The sequence below is a fragment of the Paroedura picta genome, chromosome 2, assembly GCF_049243985.1.
Source record: "Paroedura picta isolate Pp20150507F chromosome 2, Ppicta_v3.0, whole genome shotgun sequence".
Classification (NCBI taxonomy): Eukaryota; Metazoa; Chordata; class Lepidosauria; order Squamata; family Gekkonidae; genus Paroedura; species Paroedura picta.
The window spans coordinates 42,561,890-42,581,330 of NC_135370.1; the positions used below are offsets into that span (position 1 = coordinate 42,561,890).

Genomic DNA, 19,441 nt, shown 5'->3' on the forward strand with positions numbered 1-19,441 from the left:
TTCTGGGAATTGTGGTCCATGGACATCTGGAGGGCCGCAGTTTGACTACCCCTGTTCTAGAGCTTGAGATACTCTGTTCAAAGACCAAGTTTCTTTTTCATGCATCTCATAAATGGGTCCCCCTGGTTCACGTGCAGGCGAGCAACCATTATTTAAGGATAGCCAAATTAGCTGTATCATTTTTTCAAAGCAACACTAAAACGTTAAGGCGTTTTAGTGTGGGATTTTATCTATTGTTAGTTGCCGTGGGCCGCTTTCAGGGGCAGCAGGGTATAAACTGAATCACAAATCCTTATCCATTGTCGTTCCTCTATATATTTCTGAAACAGCCTAGGGGGTGGAATGTGTCCAGCTGTCCAAGTTGGAATAGGGTCAATCAGGGTGCAGCCAGCCTTGTCCTGATTGGCCCTGCCCCAGCAGCTCCTGCCCTCCATCCCTGGACTCTAGCCTCTTTGCTCTCTGATGCACCTCAGTGCCTGGAGCCAGCAGCAGGTGAGAGGGCACTGGGCAAAGGGTCGCGGTGGAGGGCTAGCTGACGAGGGCCTCCTGGTCTGCTAGGCTGGGCCTGTTAACGAGGGCTGCTGACTGCCTGCTAAGGATCTCTGTCTCACCCTGCTAATGAGCTGCCCAGCCCCCGCCCGCCCCACTTGATTTGGCTGCGAGCTGCAGCCCAAAGGCATCTTAAGCTGCCTGGCCAGGGGAGGGTACCCTTTCAGGGCCTATTCTCAGGAACAGGCTTTGAAACTAGAAATTAAATAAAAACTTTTAACTGTTGATTTCTATCCCAGAGAGGCTGTTCATCAAAAGGCCAGGGAAAATTCAAGGCATTTGTTGCTTGTTTTCCCCTTGTAGAGACTTATATGGTCACTTCCCCTTAAGATGAGCTGTCCTAAGCAGGGGTTAAAATACAAAAAGAATGGGAACCAGAACCATCTGACCCGGAAAGCTCTAATCCCAGAGAGCACAAAAGCAAATCCATGAGTGCTACACAGTGCTTTACATCAGGGGTAGTCAACCTGTGGTCCTCCAGATGTTCATGGACTACAATTCCCATGAGCCCCTGCCAGCAAACGCTGGCAGGGGCTCATGGGAATTATAGTCCATGAACATTTGAAGGACCACAGGTTGACTACCCCTGCTTTACATGGCTTGGGTGTAAGAGTCCATTAGCAGGGAGAGGGCAGTTTTGTTTACTTCCTCTTTGTGTAGCCCTGGGGCCCACATGGACTCTTCTGGAGAGGAGAATGTGGGAGAGATCGAGAATTATGGCAGTGACTGGATCGCGCTCTTTTCTTCCTAAGCCAATCGGACTACATTGGTCGTTAGGATGAAAACCAAGTTGCTTTCTAAGAAGGGTGGGGGGTGAGAGGGTTGTTGCAAAATCACATCTAGGCCAGAAGTTGCCAGCACTGAAATACGTTCTTGTGTATGAATTCTGTATAGCAGCGCCAGTATGTACCTTTTCTCCTGATTGATGGGGAAAAAAACGCCAGAACACGAGATGGGTTACAGGTTTTTTTTAAAATTACGTATGCAGCAGCTAACAATATATATATATATATATATATTTACTGCTGATTTCCCCTCAAACACCAAATGAAAACATTAACACGCATTTTCCAACCTGGTGTGCTTTGAACGGTGTTGGAATCTGTGAAAACCCTGGCATTAAAAAAACAAAACAAAACCCCCAAAGTAATTGCACAACCAAGACGAAAAGGTGTTACAGTGCTGCTCGTAGACTGCAAATGAGGCCAGATGTCTTTGACATCCAAATTTATCTCAGTCTTAGTGCCTGAAACAATGGATGATTACGGAAAGAAGAGCGCGTTGATGAGCAGGGGAGCCGTTATTTAAACACAACAGTATCCAACATAGCTGCTAAACACTGGACGATGTTGGAAGTCATCAGCACATCCACATGTTCTTCTAAATGACGCTTTGGGTCCTAAAATATAAACAGAGAACGTTATTTATAGAAATTATCACTTCCCCACCTTCAGGGTCGCACTAGCAACTGGCTTTTCCAAGTTTCCCACTGACGACTGAACAGAGGCTGCTAGGAAGTCACCGCAAGCCCGGTCTCTTTTACGTCAGCTGCCATTTCTCATCAAATGCTCGGTGGAACTGTTATTGTTACCGTGGGAGCCAGCACAGCGTCTGGTTGGTGGCTCAGATCCTGAATCACAAGAGTGCTGGATTTTGAAGTCCCTGAAACATTACTTTGCACACACGGGCCTCCAGGTTAGGTAGGCAATTTATCAACTGCATTCATACCTGCCTTTTTCTCCAGTTGGGTGGGTGGGTGGGGGGTAACAGCAGCTTACATTGTTCTCTTCTCCTCCCTTGTATTCTTAAAATAATGTAGATTAGCAGCTGAGGGTTTGTGCCCGGCCCAAGATCTGTTTTGTGGCCAGGGGAGCGTTCAGTTAGGCACACAGAGCTTCCCCCTTCTCTCTCTGCTGGCTTTCAGACACTGGGGCAGCTCAGTGTGCAAAAGGAATCTTAACTGCTTGGAAAGATCTGCTCTGACTGAGAGGTTTGGGAACACCCACCTTGGAACGCACACAAGGGTCTGGATTCGGGTAAGAATGGTCCGGCCAGTTCTTTGGAATGAAACACACAACACTAACTGCGCTCCCCCCCCTCCCCACACACTTATGGCACTTTTGCCCCTCAATTGCCGTTTTAGACTATGCCGCTGATTCTGTCCCTGAGACTGGACTAGCAAGGGTCAGCATGGATCGATTCGCTTACTCGGTTCCTGGTGCGTTGGATCAGCACGGCTGGCGCGTCAAAGCTTCTACACACTGTATTAAGTGGGTGTAATATGCCCTTGTTTTCCAGCAGCCAAAGCCCAAGCTTTATGCTGTATTTACCATAGACCTCATAACTGGGAGGAAAAATGCTACGTGGGATGCACAGCTGTGCGATTCTTTAAAGAACAGGTTTTAAAAACTGAAAAAGCCCCTTTGGAGATGGCAACTGAGACTTGGAAGAGAGAGGGGATGGGCGTGAAGAGCTACTTAAACCTTGAAAATCTTCTGTACGCGACAGCTGCTTTCTCACCTACATGGGAAATGAGAATATCCCATCCTCACCGTTTTCGACTGTAGCCCCCCCCCCCCAAATGCTTTTCATTTGTCGTGTGTAACTGGTCCCTTATTTGTAGCAGAAAAATCTATAAAATGAGTCTCTGCCTAGTAAGCAACACTGTACAAATAATATATATTAATTTACAGAGAGCTAACTAAATGTGCATCGCAAATTAATTGTCAGCTTAAGGCGCATCCATTATAACACTGCCTTTTTCTTCTTATTCATTTACCAAGTTCATTAATGAAATCTGGGCTCCATTGAAATCAATGGGAGCTTTGCCATTTGCTTCCAATGGAACTGGGACTTCATCCCATGTTATTTTAAGATATCCTCACTCAAAACAAAAGCGCTTTCCAATTAAATAAATGAAAACAAACCATAAAATACAGATAGGAACAACAGTGAGATACCGGGGGGTTGGGGGGAGAACACCCCGTAGGAAAACTAAAAATGCTCTTTTTAGAAACTTTCTAACTTGCAAGCAAAATATAAATTCATGGCTTGCCATGGAACTACATATATATCTGCATACTTTTGGCTTGCAACATGCTTCTGTCAAGGAGTTTTATGATTCTCAATGAAGATTCCATTTTACTAAGGGAAGTTTTGTTTTCTAGCATGAACCTGGCAAGAAAACTTTTGACAGCCCCTACGCTCCTTGCCAGTCGTCTTCTTCTAGACACATGAAGCTGACCCTTTGCCAGAAATGCCCATGCTGACTTGTGGCGGCCTTTCAGAGTACCTGTTACTGAACCTTTAAGTGGGGAGGCTAAGGACTGAACCTGGGACCTTCTGTTGGCTAAGCAGTTACTCTACCACTGATATATGTTTAGTCCTTAAAGTCACTATTTTATTTATTTATTGGTTGATATTATAGTGCACATTTCTCACTAAAACTCAAGTCGGATTACACAGAGCAATCAGCAACATGGGAAAACCAATAAAAGGAAGAGTTGGTTCTTATATGCTGCTTTTTCTCTTCCAGAAGGGAGTCTCAAAAAAGCTTACAATCGCCTTCCCTTTCCTCTCCCCACCACAGACACCCTGTGAGGTGGGTGAGGCTGAGAGAGCCCTGATATCACTGCTCGGTCAGAACAGCTTTATCAGTGCTGTGGTGAGTCCAAGGGAAGTTTTGGCTGCCTATGGAGAAGGATTGGGGAATCAAACCCGGCTCACCTGATTGGAAGTTGGCGCTCCTAACCACTACACCAAGCTGGCTCTTGGTGCAGAACAGAATTTGGATAGGCTATGGCAGATTGCCCCCCATAAAGGGGAAACTCATATCCCCTAAATAGATTACTACCAGTCTCCTATCAGTTTTCAAGATCACTAGTCATATAAAGAGTTCAAAGCTCTTGGAGTACACTGAAGGTACATATTTCTTTGGATCAATACCTGGGTCTTATTTAATTAATATGGATAATACCTTTCTGCCCTATGGGGACCCCAAGTGACTTACATCATTCTCCTCTCCGCCCTTTTATCCTCACAGAATACAGTATGCTTAAAAACACGTCTCTGCTATTGCAGTCATGAACCCAAACTGTTTTACAGTGTGAAGGAACACACCGGGTTGCTTAAGCAGGGACACACACTGGTCATCGGTTCCACAACTGTTGGCTACAGAAATACATTAGCTTATTCTTTTTCGTGGGTGTTCAAGCCCAACAAAAGAAGTAATATTGATTCCTTTTAAAGCCTAACGCACCAGATGGTTTATTTAGATGCAGAAAGTACCCTAATGAAACCATGACAGGTAACAAATGGTAGCGGTTCTGCCTGTTACTGAGACTACCTTAAGTCCAAGACTTGTATCATTTGCTCCAGTGGAAATAAGTGAACCCTTGGTAAGGAGTTAAAAAGAAAGGGGGGGAGGGACCCTACCAGCATGTGACTAAACAAAAATATACAAGCCGTGCTATTTCACGTCAGTATAATTCATTACACCTCACCTGCTTGCCAACATTTTTTATTGCCAGCTGTTCAGGTGTCATTTTATCTTCTTCCTCTACAGCCTGCAAAGGAAATGCGGGAAAGGTTAACGCTTAAGATCTCATTAATTCCAGAGCCAAAAATATTTAAACACTATTTTCTTAAAATTGAGCATGATGCTACAGAATCCTTTAAAGAATCACACTTGCAATGTTTAAAAAAGAAGCTGAACTACACTGGTTTCAGGAAGTACAACAGTACCAGGTCCTGTGCATCAGAGTGACAGTAAAGATCCATGATCTTTAAATAACGGTGGGGGGCTCAGTTCAAAGCTTCTGTTGAGGGGATACTATATTCTTCCAATCTGGAAGCAGGAAAAGCCTAATTGTTCCTCCTCAGCACATTTTCGCAGAGATATTAAGTGTTCTGAGTGTGCTTAAATTAGCATTTCTGAAACTGGGGGCAGGAGTCCAGGGGTCCCAAGGGTGTCTTTGTAAGGGCCGAGGTTGGGTCTTTTCTATGCCACTTGGCTAAAATGAATGCAAAGACAGGGATTCTCCTCTTGGTGGAAAGGGGACCAAATTGGCTTCCTGTTCTTTCAAAGGGCATACAACTGCCATTACCTACTGTCACCATCGAATAGTTCACCTCAGACCATGCCAGAAGATGTGCTGACTGGCTGACCAATACCTCAGCCCAAGGAACTTTCACTTGTTGACCGGCACCTACTCCTGTGGTCCTAATGTAGTCATGGGAAATGTAGGCATAATATGGTACCTTGTTATAATTCTTTGCTAATTCCAGCATTTCCTTCACTACTGTTTCGTTAAGTTTGCAGTGTTCACTGTAGTCTTGGAGAGTTAATCCTTCCATCCAACTCTTCTTATGCAAATTCAGCAACATCTGCAAAAACAATCCCCCCAAAAACCACACCCAGTCACAACACTGTTTCTTTAAAAACGTATCAGAATTCAGCAGACACTAAGATAGCTCCCATGGATGACCTACAGAGGCACAGTCAAATGACTAAAGCTGGGGGAGATTTTGCTATGGTTAAGTGCAGATATCATGGAAGCTGAAACCTTTCAATCAAATTCAGTTCTGCAACAGGATCTGAACTGCAAAAGACTTTGGCAGGACTGAAATGTAATCCTGCAGACATTTGGTGTCTACTGGTATTTGTAATGACAGTTACCAAGAGATAGGGAAGTTTCAGGTGATTGGGAAGGCATTCAGAACACTGTTATCTGAATTATATGGGCCTCCAACAATGTTGCAGACATTGACTTGTTACCCGACTCATGAGTACACATGCCCTTGGAGTACACATGCAAAACTATTTGGGATATAAAGTAATGGAGAAACTGGAGGCTACCCTTACAGGGAAATTCTTCTTTTCTTTTTGGTATTTTTTATTTTAGAAAGCAAAGTAGGAGCACAGAGGGTTTAGAAAAACAAGAGAGATTATGCAACAACTGAATATATCAGAGATTTATATATATTACAGAGTATAAAAAACAGAAAATATTTCTCTATAACATTATAATTTTTAAGACATTAAAATGGTCTTTACTTCGACTGAGGTACTTTTACATTCAACATTTTAAATTTCAAATTTCATAACTGAACTATTTTGTAACTACAGTATTAATCATTACATGTTCAATATTACATATTTCAACATTTTTATGTACTATCACACATTATCAAAGAAAGTCTATTGTTCTGTTTATGCTCAAAATCCACTTCCTTATACATTTATATTCCAATCTTGTTCTCATTCTGCTTCTACATTGCAGTACATTTATATACTATTTTAAAACTGTTTCTCATTCTAAATTTGTTTCTTGTTTGCATAATGCACACTCTATCTCTCCTCAAATGTTGTCATTGATCTGTTTTTCAAATAGGTTGTGAATGTCACCATTACTGCATATTCAGTAAGTTTGTTTTTCCATTCTTCTAATTTTGGACAGACATCTAATTTCCATTTTGCTGCATAGATAATTATAACCACTCTCACCATATATTTGAATTTCTTTGGAAATTTATTAGGCAGTATACTTACTAACACATTCTTAGCTTCCATAGAGAATTTAAATTTCCTTCCAATATCTTTTTGCCTTTTTACAAGTCCACCACATATGGCAAAACATTTTATTTCTGTCTTTACATTCCCAGCATTTCCCTTTGCAGTTTTTGTCTACTTTCTAAATATCGTTTGTGTTTATAAACTATTAAAAGAACATTTTTACCAGTTTTCTCTTAGTGCTCGGCTGGCTGTAAACAATTTCTCAACAACTGTTCCCATTGTTGAGTAGATATTAGCTCTCTAAAATTCTGCATTCATTTAATCACACATTTTTTTCACTTCTTTTGTTTCCAACTGAACTAATAACATATATCCATCATAGAAAATTGCTGCTTAGTTTTATAATCAGCTGTTCAAATTCAGTCACCTCTCTTAGAGCTCTAGCTACCATATTGATAATCTTTAGTCTTGAAGCTGATCAATAATATAGCAACCACTGAATGTTGATTCCTTCATCTGTAATATCTTGCTAGGAATTGATTTTCCCTCAAGCATTTACCATATGTAAAAAAAACCTTGTGTTCTTATCATAAGTTTCTACTGGAGACATAAGTGAAGAATTTGGAGGGCTCAATAAATTACCTCAATAAACCTTATTCTCAAAAGTCTATTTCTATTTAATGTTCCATGGTTAATATATTATCAATCAACTTCAAGATCAACAGAATCAATAAATATGGATGGTAGAACCATAAGACAAAAGAGTTTGAACAGATAATTACTAAGCGATAATGGATATATACGTTACTTCTTAAATTTGCAAAAGAAAAACAAGTGAAAAAATGTGTGATTAAATGGATGAAAAATTTTAGGGAGCTGATACCTATGCAACAATGGGAACAGTTATGGGGAAATTAAGCTTACAGGCATCTATAATGGGAAGAACTATGGGAGAAACACATTAAGTTCACAGCCAGTCAGTTGTTAAAAGAAAACTGGTAGAAAATGTTTTTTTAGATGGCATATTAAGGATACTGAGGCACAATAAGGATATTGAGAAAATAGACAAACACGTTAATGGGAAATGTTGGAAATGTCAGGAAATAGAACATTTTATCATATGTGGTAGACTTACAAAAATTTAATTTTCCTATGGGCACTAAGAATATGCTATTAGGAATATTACCCAATAAACCACCAAAAGTATTGGAAGAGATATTTGAACACATGGTGACTGTCACAAGAACTATTCATGCAGCAAAATGGAAAATCACTATCTCTCCAAGTGCAGAAGACTGGAATGCTAAAATTGCTGAGTATGAGGTTATGGCTAGACTGATGTCATATTTGAAAAATAGATCAATTTTGAAGTCTGAGGAAAGATGGAAAGTCTGAGAACCGTAGTTAAATCAATAGTAATAAACACTTGTATAAAATGAATAGAAGTAATTTTATAACAATTTATACCATGTTTAATGTATCTCTTGTGATACTTGACTTATACAGAATTGTTTCTCTGAATTATCATAACCTATACAATCATGACCGTGCACCCCAATAACATGCTGAATGTTCCAAAGCCGCCTACTGGTGGAATATCCCCCACTCAGGGCCAATTGTTGCTCAGGATTCCACACACCCCTTTTCTTCAAGCCTGCTGTGAAGGAAGCCTCTAACAGCCACTGACTGGGCAAAAGAGACATTTCTGAGAGCAACACAGGGGAGTGTGTGTGTGTGTGTGTACATTCCTTTATAGGGGGCATGCGTGAGGGGGGAAAGCTTTCCCCTTCTGCCTAACAGTTGGCTGACTTGGAGGCCACAGAAAAGCCCCTTAAAAATACTACTGTGGCTGGCCTCGCTGCTGGAGGGAAAATGCCGCCAAGCCATTCATGTCTCTTCTCCCCCATTCTCAGAACATTTCAGGCCTACTGTGCAGGATTGTTGTGCATATGAAACGATACTGTTGCAGGAGTTCTTTTGCCTCCTGTTTCATCACCCACACCAACCTACATGGGAGTCCTCAAATGTTTCTTCTGCACAAGAACCCTGTCCACACTCCAAAGCAGCCATTTCAGCCTGGAAGCTGAATTTCAGGAGATCTCCAGGCCCCACCTGGAGGCTAGCTACCCCTGGGTTGGAAATATTCCTTGCAATTTGAAAGTGGGGCCTCAAAGGGGTATAATGCCTCTGTAGCCACCCAATCAGCATCATAGCGCCCCCTATCCTATTTCAGTTCAAGAAAAGATTGCAGACAGCAGGTAAGATTGATACATTGGTGTAGGTTCATGTCCTGGCATTCCACACTTCCTAGATGTGCTTGAAATTGACTTGGGTCAGGACTGTTATACACAGAGAGACCCCCTCTTAGGATTTCCAGCTTCCAAGTGAGGCACAAAACCCAAACCAAACCATGAGCTAGTGCTCATTACAGCACGCAACAGGCTTTACTACTAGTAGTAAATATTTTGTTTCAATATTAATGTAGAGCTGTCTAGACTATAAGGTATACATCAGAATAAGTACTAATAACGTAAGTACTATAATGATAATATAGTAAACTTGTTAAATATTGAATAAAGTTAAGATCTGGAAGAGACGGAGATGATGTGATTTATGTTTAAATTTGAAGAGGAAGAATAGGTGATAATTCAGATGTTTACTAATCTATATTTTATTGTATTTTAGAATGAATAACGGTTTCAAAATTGATAAGTGTAATTTCTTCATTTTTTCCTTCTCTTTCTATTCTTCTTTGAAATAAAATATTTCCAAAAAGTCCATCTCTATTCTTGTGTTATGATTGTTTTAATTGATCTCTTAAACCAAAGAAAATTGTATAAACCCTCATATAGATCTGCTGATTAAAGTTTTGCATTGGGTTTCTAATCCAATCTGCATTCTAACCAGGCCTAGTTTTATATTTGGACCTGTCCCCCCCCCCCCCAATCTTGTAATGTTTTACTTACTCTTGCTTTCTTGTAATTTTAATAGATTTGTTTATCTGTCTTTGTCAATCTATCAATAGGAATAAAACATTTAGATTCAACAGTCCATTCTTTTTGATTGCAGAAATTCTTCCCAGCCATGAGATTTTAATTTTTTTCCGATCTGGATAAAACTGCTTGTATCAATTTCAGGTTTTCTTATAATTGTTTTTAAAAGATTAGAGTTTTGTCTAGCCACATTTATTTCCAGATGTTTAATGAAATCGGCAGCTACTGTACATTCTATAATCTCTATAATATCTTCTTGTTGTGGCTTCACAGGGCGATTCTGAAAGGCCTTGATTAAGTGGCAAAATTGTTTGTGATCATGCGGTTTCAAGGCCTTCAGCCAGACCATCAGCTTCCAACACATAATTGGTGTCAGAATTGCTCAGGTCCCATTCTCAGTCATGAGAACAAAGTCACGGGCATGGGGAAATGGACATCATACTGAAAGAATGCCAGTACACTGGGTAAAGGACATACACATTAATGGAAGCATCCTTGAATCCAAAAAATTTTTCCATTGTCATACTCAGCAATTACTGTTATCATTAGGGCTGTGCATTCGGCTTATCAGAGCATACAAAAAAAAAAAAAACCAAATAACTTATTCATCTAAAACCATATGGCTACTGATGGAGAAAGAACTGTGAAGTTTAAAGGGTACAAAACTACTTTCCAGCTCTCTTGTCTAGGGGTCCTTTCACGCCTTTTGCTCTGGTTTCCAAGGCAACAGGAGGGAGAGAAAAGAGCCATCTCTGCAGCCCAGTGGCAAAAGCACCTTAGGGGGAGGTATGGCCAATCACTGCAATGCATTTGTGAGTGACACTGTATTGCAGATTTGCAACTTGCAGAGATGTTACTGGCTTCAAATGTGAAGTCCAAAAGTAACTATCTTGCCTTCCACACCCATTTTTCAGGAAACAAGAGAGGGGGGAGGATTTGGCAAATAGGATTTCAAGTTAGGGGGAACACTACTCTTTAGCCAATCACCAAAGTTGGTTCTTCTTTGCAATTCTTCTATGCATGGCCAGAGCGCATAAAAACAAGGATCTGACTGGGCTAGACTCCACTGCTGGTGAGAGAGGGTTGGAGAGTGTGCAACAACCCAAAAACAAAAAAAAGGAAGAAAACAAAAACTGAAGAATGGGTAAGTTAGGCACTTTTGAAAGTCAAAACCCAAGTATTTGAACAGAAGAGATCATAAAAAGGTATGAGACTTTTTCAGGTTGCAGTGAGGGTAGTTAGGTGCATAATACCTTCTACACACACAGTTTGATCCAGTATAACAATGAGTGACTTGGAAGGAAATGCAGCATGGCCCTGGGGGCAAACCTAAGGAGAAGACTAGAAGGTTTGAGGGGAGGGGAAGGGCTGCAGCTTCCTCCCCAACTGTGTGGAGAACTGCTCTACTACCGCCTTCCACCACTCTGTTCCAACTGCAGTGGTGCAATGAAGAAGCCATGCAGGGCTGCTGCTGGGGTACCCCTTGCAGAGGTGCCTATAGATGCTGGCACTGAGTGGGGGTCTGTGGCTTAGGTAGCCCCCTCCAACTGTAGTTGCGACAATAAGAGGATCTGCCTGAGTTATCTTTTTGGGACGAGCTGTGGGGATGAGAATGCTCTGGAGCTCACTCCAAAGATCAAGATGCTTCCGGAGGAGAAGCTGGATGCCAACCTTCTGGCTCCTCTAAGGTCTATCATGTATTCCAAGGAGGAATAGGAAGGGAGATCAGAGGTGGAACAAAAGGAAAAGACTGAGGTCTACCATCTCGTTTCCCCTGAAACAGTGTGTCTTCTCCAAGCTCTTCACAGAAGGTTGCTCCAGGAGTGCCTGCAGCTGCTGGTCAGCATGGTTGCCCCTGCACTTCTGAAGTCTGGAAGCACTTCCCTGCTTCTCAGTGTCAACTGTGTAGTGTCCAGATCAACTGAAGGGAATACCGTGATCATCTCTTGACTATCAGACTTCAGAACCATATGAAGAACCTCCAGGTGGTGTTTCTTGGGGGGAGGGGGGACAGAGAGGCTGCTGCTGGGGTGCTTAAGCAGCCACTACCAGCTGGCTAGAAGGTGAGCTGTCCTACAACCAGAGTCAGAGTCACTGGACCAGTTACATGGAAAGGTTCTGCTCCATGTGGAAGTAATTGAGGGCGCGCACACAGCAAACAACGTATCAGCTACCAATGAGAGACAGTTAGCAGCATGGGTAAGCTGGGACTTCTCCATGAGCTTCATAGTGACTGATGGTGGCTCAAATATGAAGGCAGTAGCACAGGCAGTGGGCATCAGGTGCCTTTACTGCATGGCCCACCCTCTCCACTTAGGGGTTAAGAACACCTTGGCCTTGGGGGACGGGAAAGATGGCAGCACAGTGAGTCTGCTTTCGTGCAAACTCCCAATCCAGACATGGGCTGATCGCAGATGCGACTGGCAGAAAGGGGGGGTGCGCTTCCCCCCCACCAACTCTCCTCTTGAAGCCTTCTGGGCTAACTGGAGGCCTTAAATAGATCAGTGGAGGTTTAATCCTCCTGATCTGCAGCCGTCCATGCTTGGGGCCCTGGTGCTGTCTCTGCCATTTTCAAGCGTCTTTGTTCTATTCCTGACTTCTTTTAAGCCATAGAACCCTTGTTCGCAGCAAACATTGATCCAGCCATATAATAATGCTTCATCTTGAAGAAGAGGAAACTGAAGTAGTTCCAGATATGGTACAAATATTATATGGCATGGATAAACATAATAAGGAACTGAAAATGCTTATTGAAGGTCTACATAAAGAGTTAAGACAAGAGATAAAAGACTGTAAAAAAGAGCTTTCTGACAGATTGATAGTTTAAAGAAATCTGTGGATGCCAACACCAAACTCATTGATGATCATAATAAAGTCCAAAAAGTGGAATCTGATGTAACTGAGCTGAAGGGTTGGAAACCAACTGCTGAAGAAATATTTGAGGTACTCGAAATTCAAACAAGGAACCTAAAAATCAAGGGGGGGGGGCTCAGAATACTTTGGTAAATAAGATTTAAAACAAGAAATAATGACCTCCTTGCAAGAATATATTTCAGAAGAGGATATCCAAATAGATAAGGTCTATAGAGTCTATTCTAGCGCTGCAACTCAAAAAAAACTCCCAAGGGATATCTTGGTAAGTCTTGACAGTAAACTAGATCAAGATCATACAGAAAAATAGCATGGAGCCACTACAACTAGCAGGCCAGGAGGTGAAGATCTCTCAAGATTTACCTATCAAAGCTTTGTGAAAAAGAGCTCAGTTTCACTTCCTGAGTCAAATCTACCAAAAAAAATTTTTTGGGGGGGAAGATCCCTTTTGCCTTAGAAGTACTTTTACCAACTGGAAGGATTGTTAAAACTCTCCAGCAAGCTCAAGGGCTAGCAGATCAGTTCATGCAAGAAGCTAGTAGGCTGACCCCTCAAAATCAGCGCAAGACTAAGACTCATCCTGAACAAAAAGGTGCCTACAGTTCAAGTTAAGAAGACTATGGAGAAGCTCAAGATCTTTTCAGTAAATGTTAATGGTTTAAATGCACCTGTTAAAAGAACAATTTTTTAAAATTAGCTCAAAAATTAGCTCAAAATTAGCTCAGGGCACACATTATTTGCTTACAGAAGACTGATGTTAAACAGAATCATTCTGAAGCCTTAGAAACCAAAAAACTGGGAAAAGCTTTTCTTGCCTTGACAATGGTTTAAAAAAAGAGGAGTGGCAGCATATCTGGTTAATATAAATATTAAAGCTGATGTTTTGATTCAAGAACAAGAAAGGCACTACCTTACACTTAAGCTTCAGTCAACATGATTCCTATTACAGGACAGATCAATGTTGGCTCTCCAATTCCCTCCTTCCAAGAGTGGTTAATATAGATATTGTGCCCAATTTATTTGCTAATCATAACCCACTGGAATTAGATCTGAATTACCAAAGGACTGGTATGAGAAGATGGAGAATTAATGGATACATTTTGGAAGACAAAGATTTCAGAAATATGAGTCAGATTTACAAGAATTTTTTCAGATTAATCAAACACCGGATGTTTCCCTTTCCACAATATGGGATGCAAGCAAAGCGTATATGAGAGGGGTTTAATTCAACAAAATGCTTTGATTAAAAAGAAAAAAAGTGCGTGACTTGAAAACAATTCAGGAATCATTACATCATCTGGAAGACCAACATAAGACTAAATAATCTAAGCAAATTAGGAAACAAATCAAGCTTTTAAGGATGAAGAGGGATCACACTGAAACTGAAGAGAAGAGGACAAAATTGGATTTTCTGAAATAAAAAGAATTTGAGTAGGCCGACAAACCTGGTAGATGGCTGGCCCATAAACTACAAAGCAAAAAAAAAAATACAGAAAATTACCCGATTGGAATATAAAGGTGTGGAATATTAGAAAAGGACTTGCAAGTGTGTCTTACAATTTTTTTTATGGGCTTGTATCAAGTAGAAGACACTCAACATAATTTAGAAAAAAAGCTTGTTTTTTGAGGACCATTCCAATTAAGAAATTTTCAGAAGAACATTGGAGAGTTTTAAATCAAAAAGTAACCCAATATATTAATGATGCGATATTGGCCATAAAAATCTCAGAAGGCACCTGGTCCAGGTAGATTACTGGCGGAATATTACAAAAAACTGTTACATGTAGTAACACCAGTGTTATACCAGTTATTTAATATAATGGGACAATTAGACTGTACACTCCCAGAATTGTGGCAACAAGCTTCCATAGTTCTCATATACAAAGAAGGGACGGATCTGTCTGCTCCATAATCTTATAGGCAATCTCTTTACTTAATGTGGATTATAAAATTTTTGCTAAAATATTGGCAGAAAGACTAAAAAATTTATCATTGTTCACCTGGATCAATCAGGTTTTATGCCTAAAACATATATGAAAAATAACTTACATTTTTGTTTTAAATACAATGAACATGTACACAGAGCACAGCAAGGCACAGCTTTCATATTCCTTGATGCTGAGAAAGCTTTTGATAATGTTTCATGGAACTATTCTGAAAGCCAACTGGGAAATTAAATTCCTTCGAGGACCTTGTCAGTATGGGTCAAGATATTTGCTGGTTGGAGTATTATCAGATTATAACGAGATTCAAAACTAAGTTCCCAAGATATGTAGATATGGGACATATGCTAACCAAGTTTGAAAATATTGTTTTTCAAAACAAACCTCATTTACAGGGGCAACTTTATAAGTTATTCTTAAAATTTGAGATTGAAGATGAACAAGTTAAGGTGTGCATGATTAAATGGATGGAGAACTTAGGGTGTAACATTACTCTTGATGTGTGGGAACAGTTGTGGACTAAAACTGTAAAAATTACAACATCACAGATGTTGAAGGAAAACTGGCAAAGGTTGTTTAATAGATTGTATATCACACCTAAGGTTATTAACAGAATGTCTAAAGAATATGATCCTAAGTGTTGAAAGTGTTAAGAAAGTATTCGATCATTTTATCATATGTGGTGGAATTGTAAAGAAGCCAGGAAATTTTGGATTATGATTCATACTATATTAGAAACAATGTTGAATATAAAATTTCCTTTTTATCCTGACTATATGTTGTTCAGTGCGATACCGGAAAACATTCCACCGCAAGCTTGAATCTTCTTCTTTCATACTATGAATAAAGATGGGATTAACCTGAGAGGGGGAAATTTTTAATCACTCCAGATTCTATAAGATGAAGCAAATAAGGGAAAAAGAAAAACTTAAGTATGGGAACCAACATGAAAAGGAACAGCTGTTTCTCAATCCCTTGCTGATACCGATGTACTGACCACAGGCCCTATACAAACACACCAATCTCACGTTATCAAATCTGTCTGCCTGTGCATATCATGGGTTTGTTAGGGGTTTTTCAAAGCAGCAAAAGACTTTAACACTTTTGAGTCTTGTGAGCCCAAAGGAATTGGCTCTGAGTGAAAAAGCTGGATTCTGCTGGGTTTATCACCTCCAGTAAAATGACAGATAAACTGACAGTTGACTGAATACTGCCTTTTGTTAATTTCCATGCAATTGCAAGGATGGCAAGCACAGCAGGACATTTGTACACAGGCATTAAGTCAACCTTACTGTCAATGCTCCACAAACCAGGTGGAATCTGTCACGAGCATCATATCCTACAGTGACCTGGAGAACTGTGCAGAAGCTGGTAGACTTGGTCAATTAGAAAGGAACAATTGTGGACTCACAAGGACTTGCAGCGGCCACTTCATTTTATCCTGTATCTGCTTCATGAAATATGCTAACCCAGACTAGCATATTAAGCAGAGACTTTCCTTGAAAATGAAGGTGGTATTTTATTATGCATGCCTTCATAACTTCGAGGAAAAACATTTTATAGGAGCTGATGATGTATCCTTTCATTCCTCCAAGAAGCTCAGAGGTTCTTCCCTCCTCCATTTTATCTTCAAATCAGCCTCCAGGTTGGTGGCCAGAGGGTAGGCAGAGCAGGTGATACTGGCTCAAGAAGCAGGTGATACTGGCTCAAGATTACTCAGTGAACTTTGTGGCTGAATGGAAACTTGAACTTGAGTCTCTCCAGTCCAAGGTCAACACACCACACATTCTAGAAGATTCTTTGGAATATATGGCTGTGCTTCAACTTGTTTCCTCACACCCACAGATACTGGGAGGCAGAAGCATATTTACAACCTATGCTGTAGCAGCTGCATAAGTTGATTTCTGTACAAAGTACTGCTTTTGATCTTTAAAGTTCTCTAAAGCAGTGGTCCCCAACCTTTTTATCACCGGGGACCACTCAACGCCGGGGACTACTCAACGTCGGGGACCACTCAACGCCTCTTACTGAGGCCCGGTGGGGGGGGTAGTTTACTCCTCTACTCTCAACCACTGCCCTAATGCTCTCTGATCGCTATGGTAATGTTTAAACATCCCTTCAAAATAAGATACAGACACGCCACAACAATGAACATAAGGAACATTTTATTTTCATGGAAATTTTAACTCATGACAAATCAATGGGAACCCTGAGCTTGTTTCTCTGCAACGAGATAGTCCCATCTGGGAGTGATGGGAGACAATGACACCCAAATTGTGTTGTAAAGGGCCGGGGGGGGGGGAGAGAAGGCGTCCTTCGGGGCCCACCTCCAATTAGTCGAAGGACCACATGTGGTCCACGGCCCACAGGTTGGGGTTCGCTACTCTAAAGCACAGCTATGTACCCCGCCCCTGCCATGCCTTCCCTTTGTATCCCATTAAAATCAGTATATTATGCTCCTGGACTTTACAGCTGTGAGCTTTCGGCATGAAGGTCGTTTCAGTGGTTGTCCTTGATGTTAAGGCATACATCCTCCGGTTAAGGAATTTATGGCACCCAGAAAAGCCTTTCTTCCTCAACAGGCCTTTTACAGAAAGGCATGTTTCCTGGCAATTTGACCAGCAAGTTGACTTGCATGCAAAGGTTGAATCCCCTTGGAGCATTTTCTACATAGTCTGGTTATATAGCATTAATTTTACTACCGTAGGGTATTTAGGACCAAGCAAAAAAGTAAGACAAAAGCCTTTAAAAAAAGAATTAACAAATGCAAGAAGACAGGGTTGCAGAAAGACATGTCTTTAAAAAAAAAGTCCCCAGTTTTTGGGTCATAATTTAAACAAAAGTGCTTCTAAACCATCTAATTAAGAGTTCAGATTGAGGTTCAAGTGGTGTAGCAATGCATGTGTTATATGATATACAGGAGCAGGGGGGGCGGAAATGAGACAGACAATAACAACGGAATATATCAGAAATTAAAATTCAGATCACAGCACCACTGTATGCCGCTAGTCAGTTTTAAATAATTTGCAATGACTTTTTAAAATACACTCCAAAGCAAATAATTGAAGATATCATAGGGGGGGGGGGGGAAACTTACCTTCTGTTCTAACTCATTCTTCCTGTAGTTGATAGTAATGGAATAGTAATGTCTGTTCAGACCATGAATTAAAGCCTAGGAAAAGAAAAAACATAAAAAGATAAATAAAATACCCCTGAGCATATCCAGAATGAGACAGAACTCCAGAAATGTTGGGAGTTCCTGTGATCCAAACTGTCTTCACCAATGCTACATCTGATTTCTACCACCAATATTTGTTCATGAACGTCTTAAAAAACAACAAAAACCCGAAAAATAACGTATCGCTTTTCTCAATGAAACATTTAAGCAAGACGCTTAGATTCTTTCAAGCAAAGAGATTTATTCTTTCCGGGACCTCTTTTCTTCAAGCAGGCTCTTTGAAATCATCACACTGAAAAATTCCCCTTCCGTTTAGAAAGGTTCCAAGCTACACAGGCATCATCCCAGTCATCCTTACAACAGCCACACCTGGAAGGCCAGCGGTCTTGCCATGAAGCAGCTGAAGGCAGAGGCTTGTGCATTGCGCGCTTGGCAAACCCTAGTACGGGGGTGGCCAAACTGCAGGTGTCCAGATGACCATGGACTACAATGACCAGGAGGCCCTGCCAGCATTGCAAGGCCCCTGAGTTAGAATATATGAATAGGTGGTGTCTTCTCTTATGTGGATAAGGTTGCCAGGTCCACTGCTCCATGTGGGGTTCCCCTGCTTTCTTCATGCACCTCAACCCACCCCCAACTCACCCAAAGCCAGATACAGCCACATTTGAACACAACATGCTGTCATCACCCAGAAGTGACGTTAGGGTGGGTGACACTCTGGGTTTTGGGCTAAACGCTATGGCTAGAAGAAAATTCTACCCCAAAGTTTTGTCCCCCAATATCATCACCGTCACTTTCGGGTGATCTGACCACACCATGGCACTCCCAGAAAGCACCCCTCTCCCATCCTGTCGGCAGCGTTTCCTGCCACAGTTAAATTCTTGTAGTATCTGTCATACACAAGTTACAAGAAATGAAAGTTTCTTGGTTGCACATGGGTGCAACTACTTCTGGCCGGGATCCAACAAAGTGTTAAATGTTTACATAGGAGAACCACACTTGCAAATGGGAGTTTGCTGGTCACACCTTGTATTTAAACCTCATGTTATGTTTTCTATGCCAATAAAGGTTTATTGTATGGTACATATTGAGTATGCTGGTTATTCTCCCCCCCCCTTTCTGCACTGTAGCAGTTCCTCGCTGCTGAAAGGACAAGTTGCATTTGAAGCCAAAAAGCACCTTGTCACTTCATCAATGGGGCCTGCTGCAACTGACCATCATGCTGAGAGGGCTAGAGCCCCTAATGCAAGTGCTTCACCCCTCTGAATCCCACCCTCAATTTTATAATAACCGCTACACATTAAGCCCAGGTAAACGAAAAGGAGCAGGGAAATACGCAGCAGGTTCAGTATTGGCTCAGAATCAGTGACACACCAGGGCCAGCTGAACTGGG

At 41.2% G+C, this 19,441-nt stretch overlaps 1 protein-coding gene across 1 annotated transcript in view; it reads right to left on the reverse strand.

Moving 5' to 3' along the window:
- Positions 1 to 1,502: 1,502 nt before the first annotated feature.
- The window catches only part of PSMD14 (proteasome 26S subunit, non-ATPase 14), a 68,726-nt gene continuing 50,787 nt past the window's right edge, over positions 1,503 to 19,441 (reverse strand). Inside the window, exons 9-12 of the mRNA XM_077319916.1 lie at positions 17,968 to 18,042; positions 5,809 to 5,934; positions 5,052 to 5,114; positions 1,503 to 1,948 (exon numbers count right to left, since the gene is read on the reverse strand). Coding sequence (XP_077176031.1) covers positions 1,850 to 1,948; positions 5,052 to 5,114; positions 5,809 to 5,934; positions 17,968 to 18,042 — 363 coding nt within the window. The 3' untranslated portion in view covers positions 1,503 to 1,849. The remainder of the gene's footprint in view (positions 1,949 to 5,051; positions 5,115 to 5,808; positions 5,935 to 17,967; positions 18,043 to 19,441) is intronic.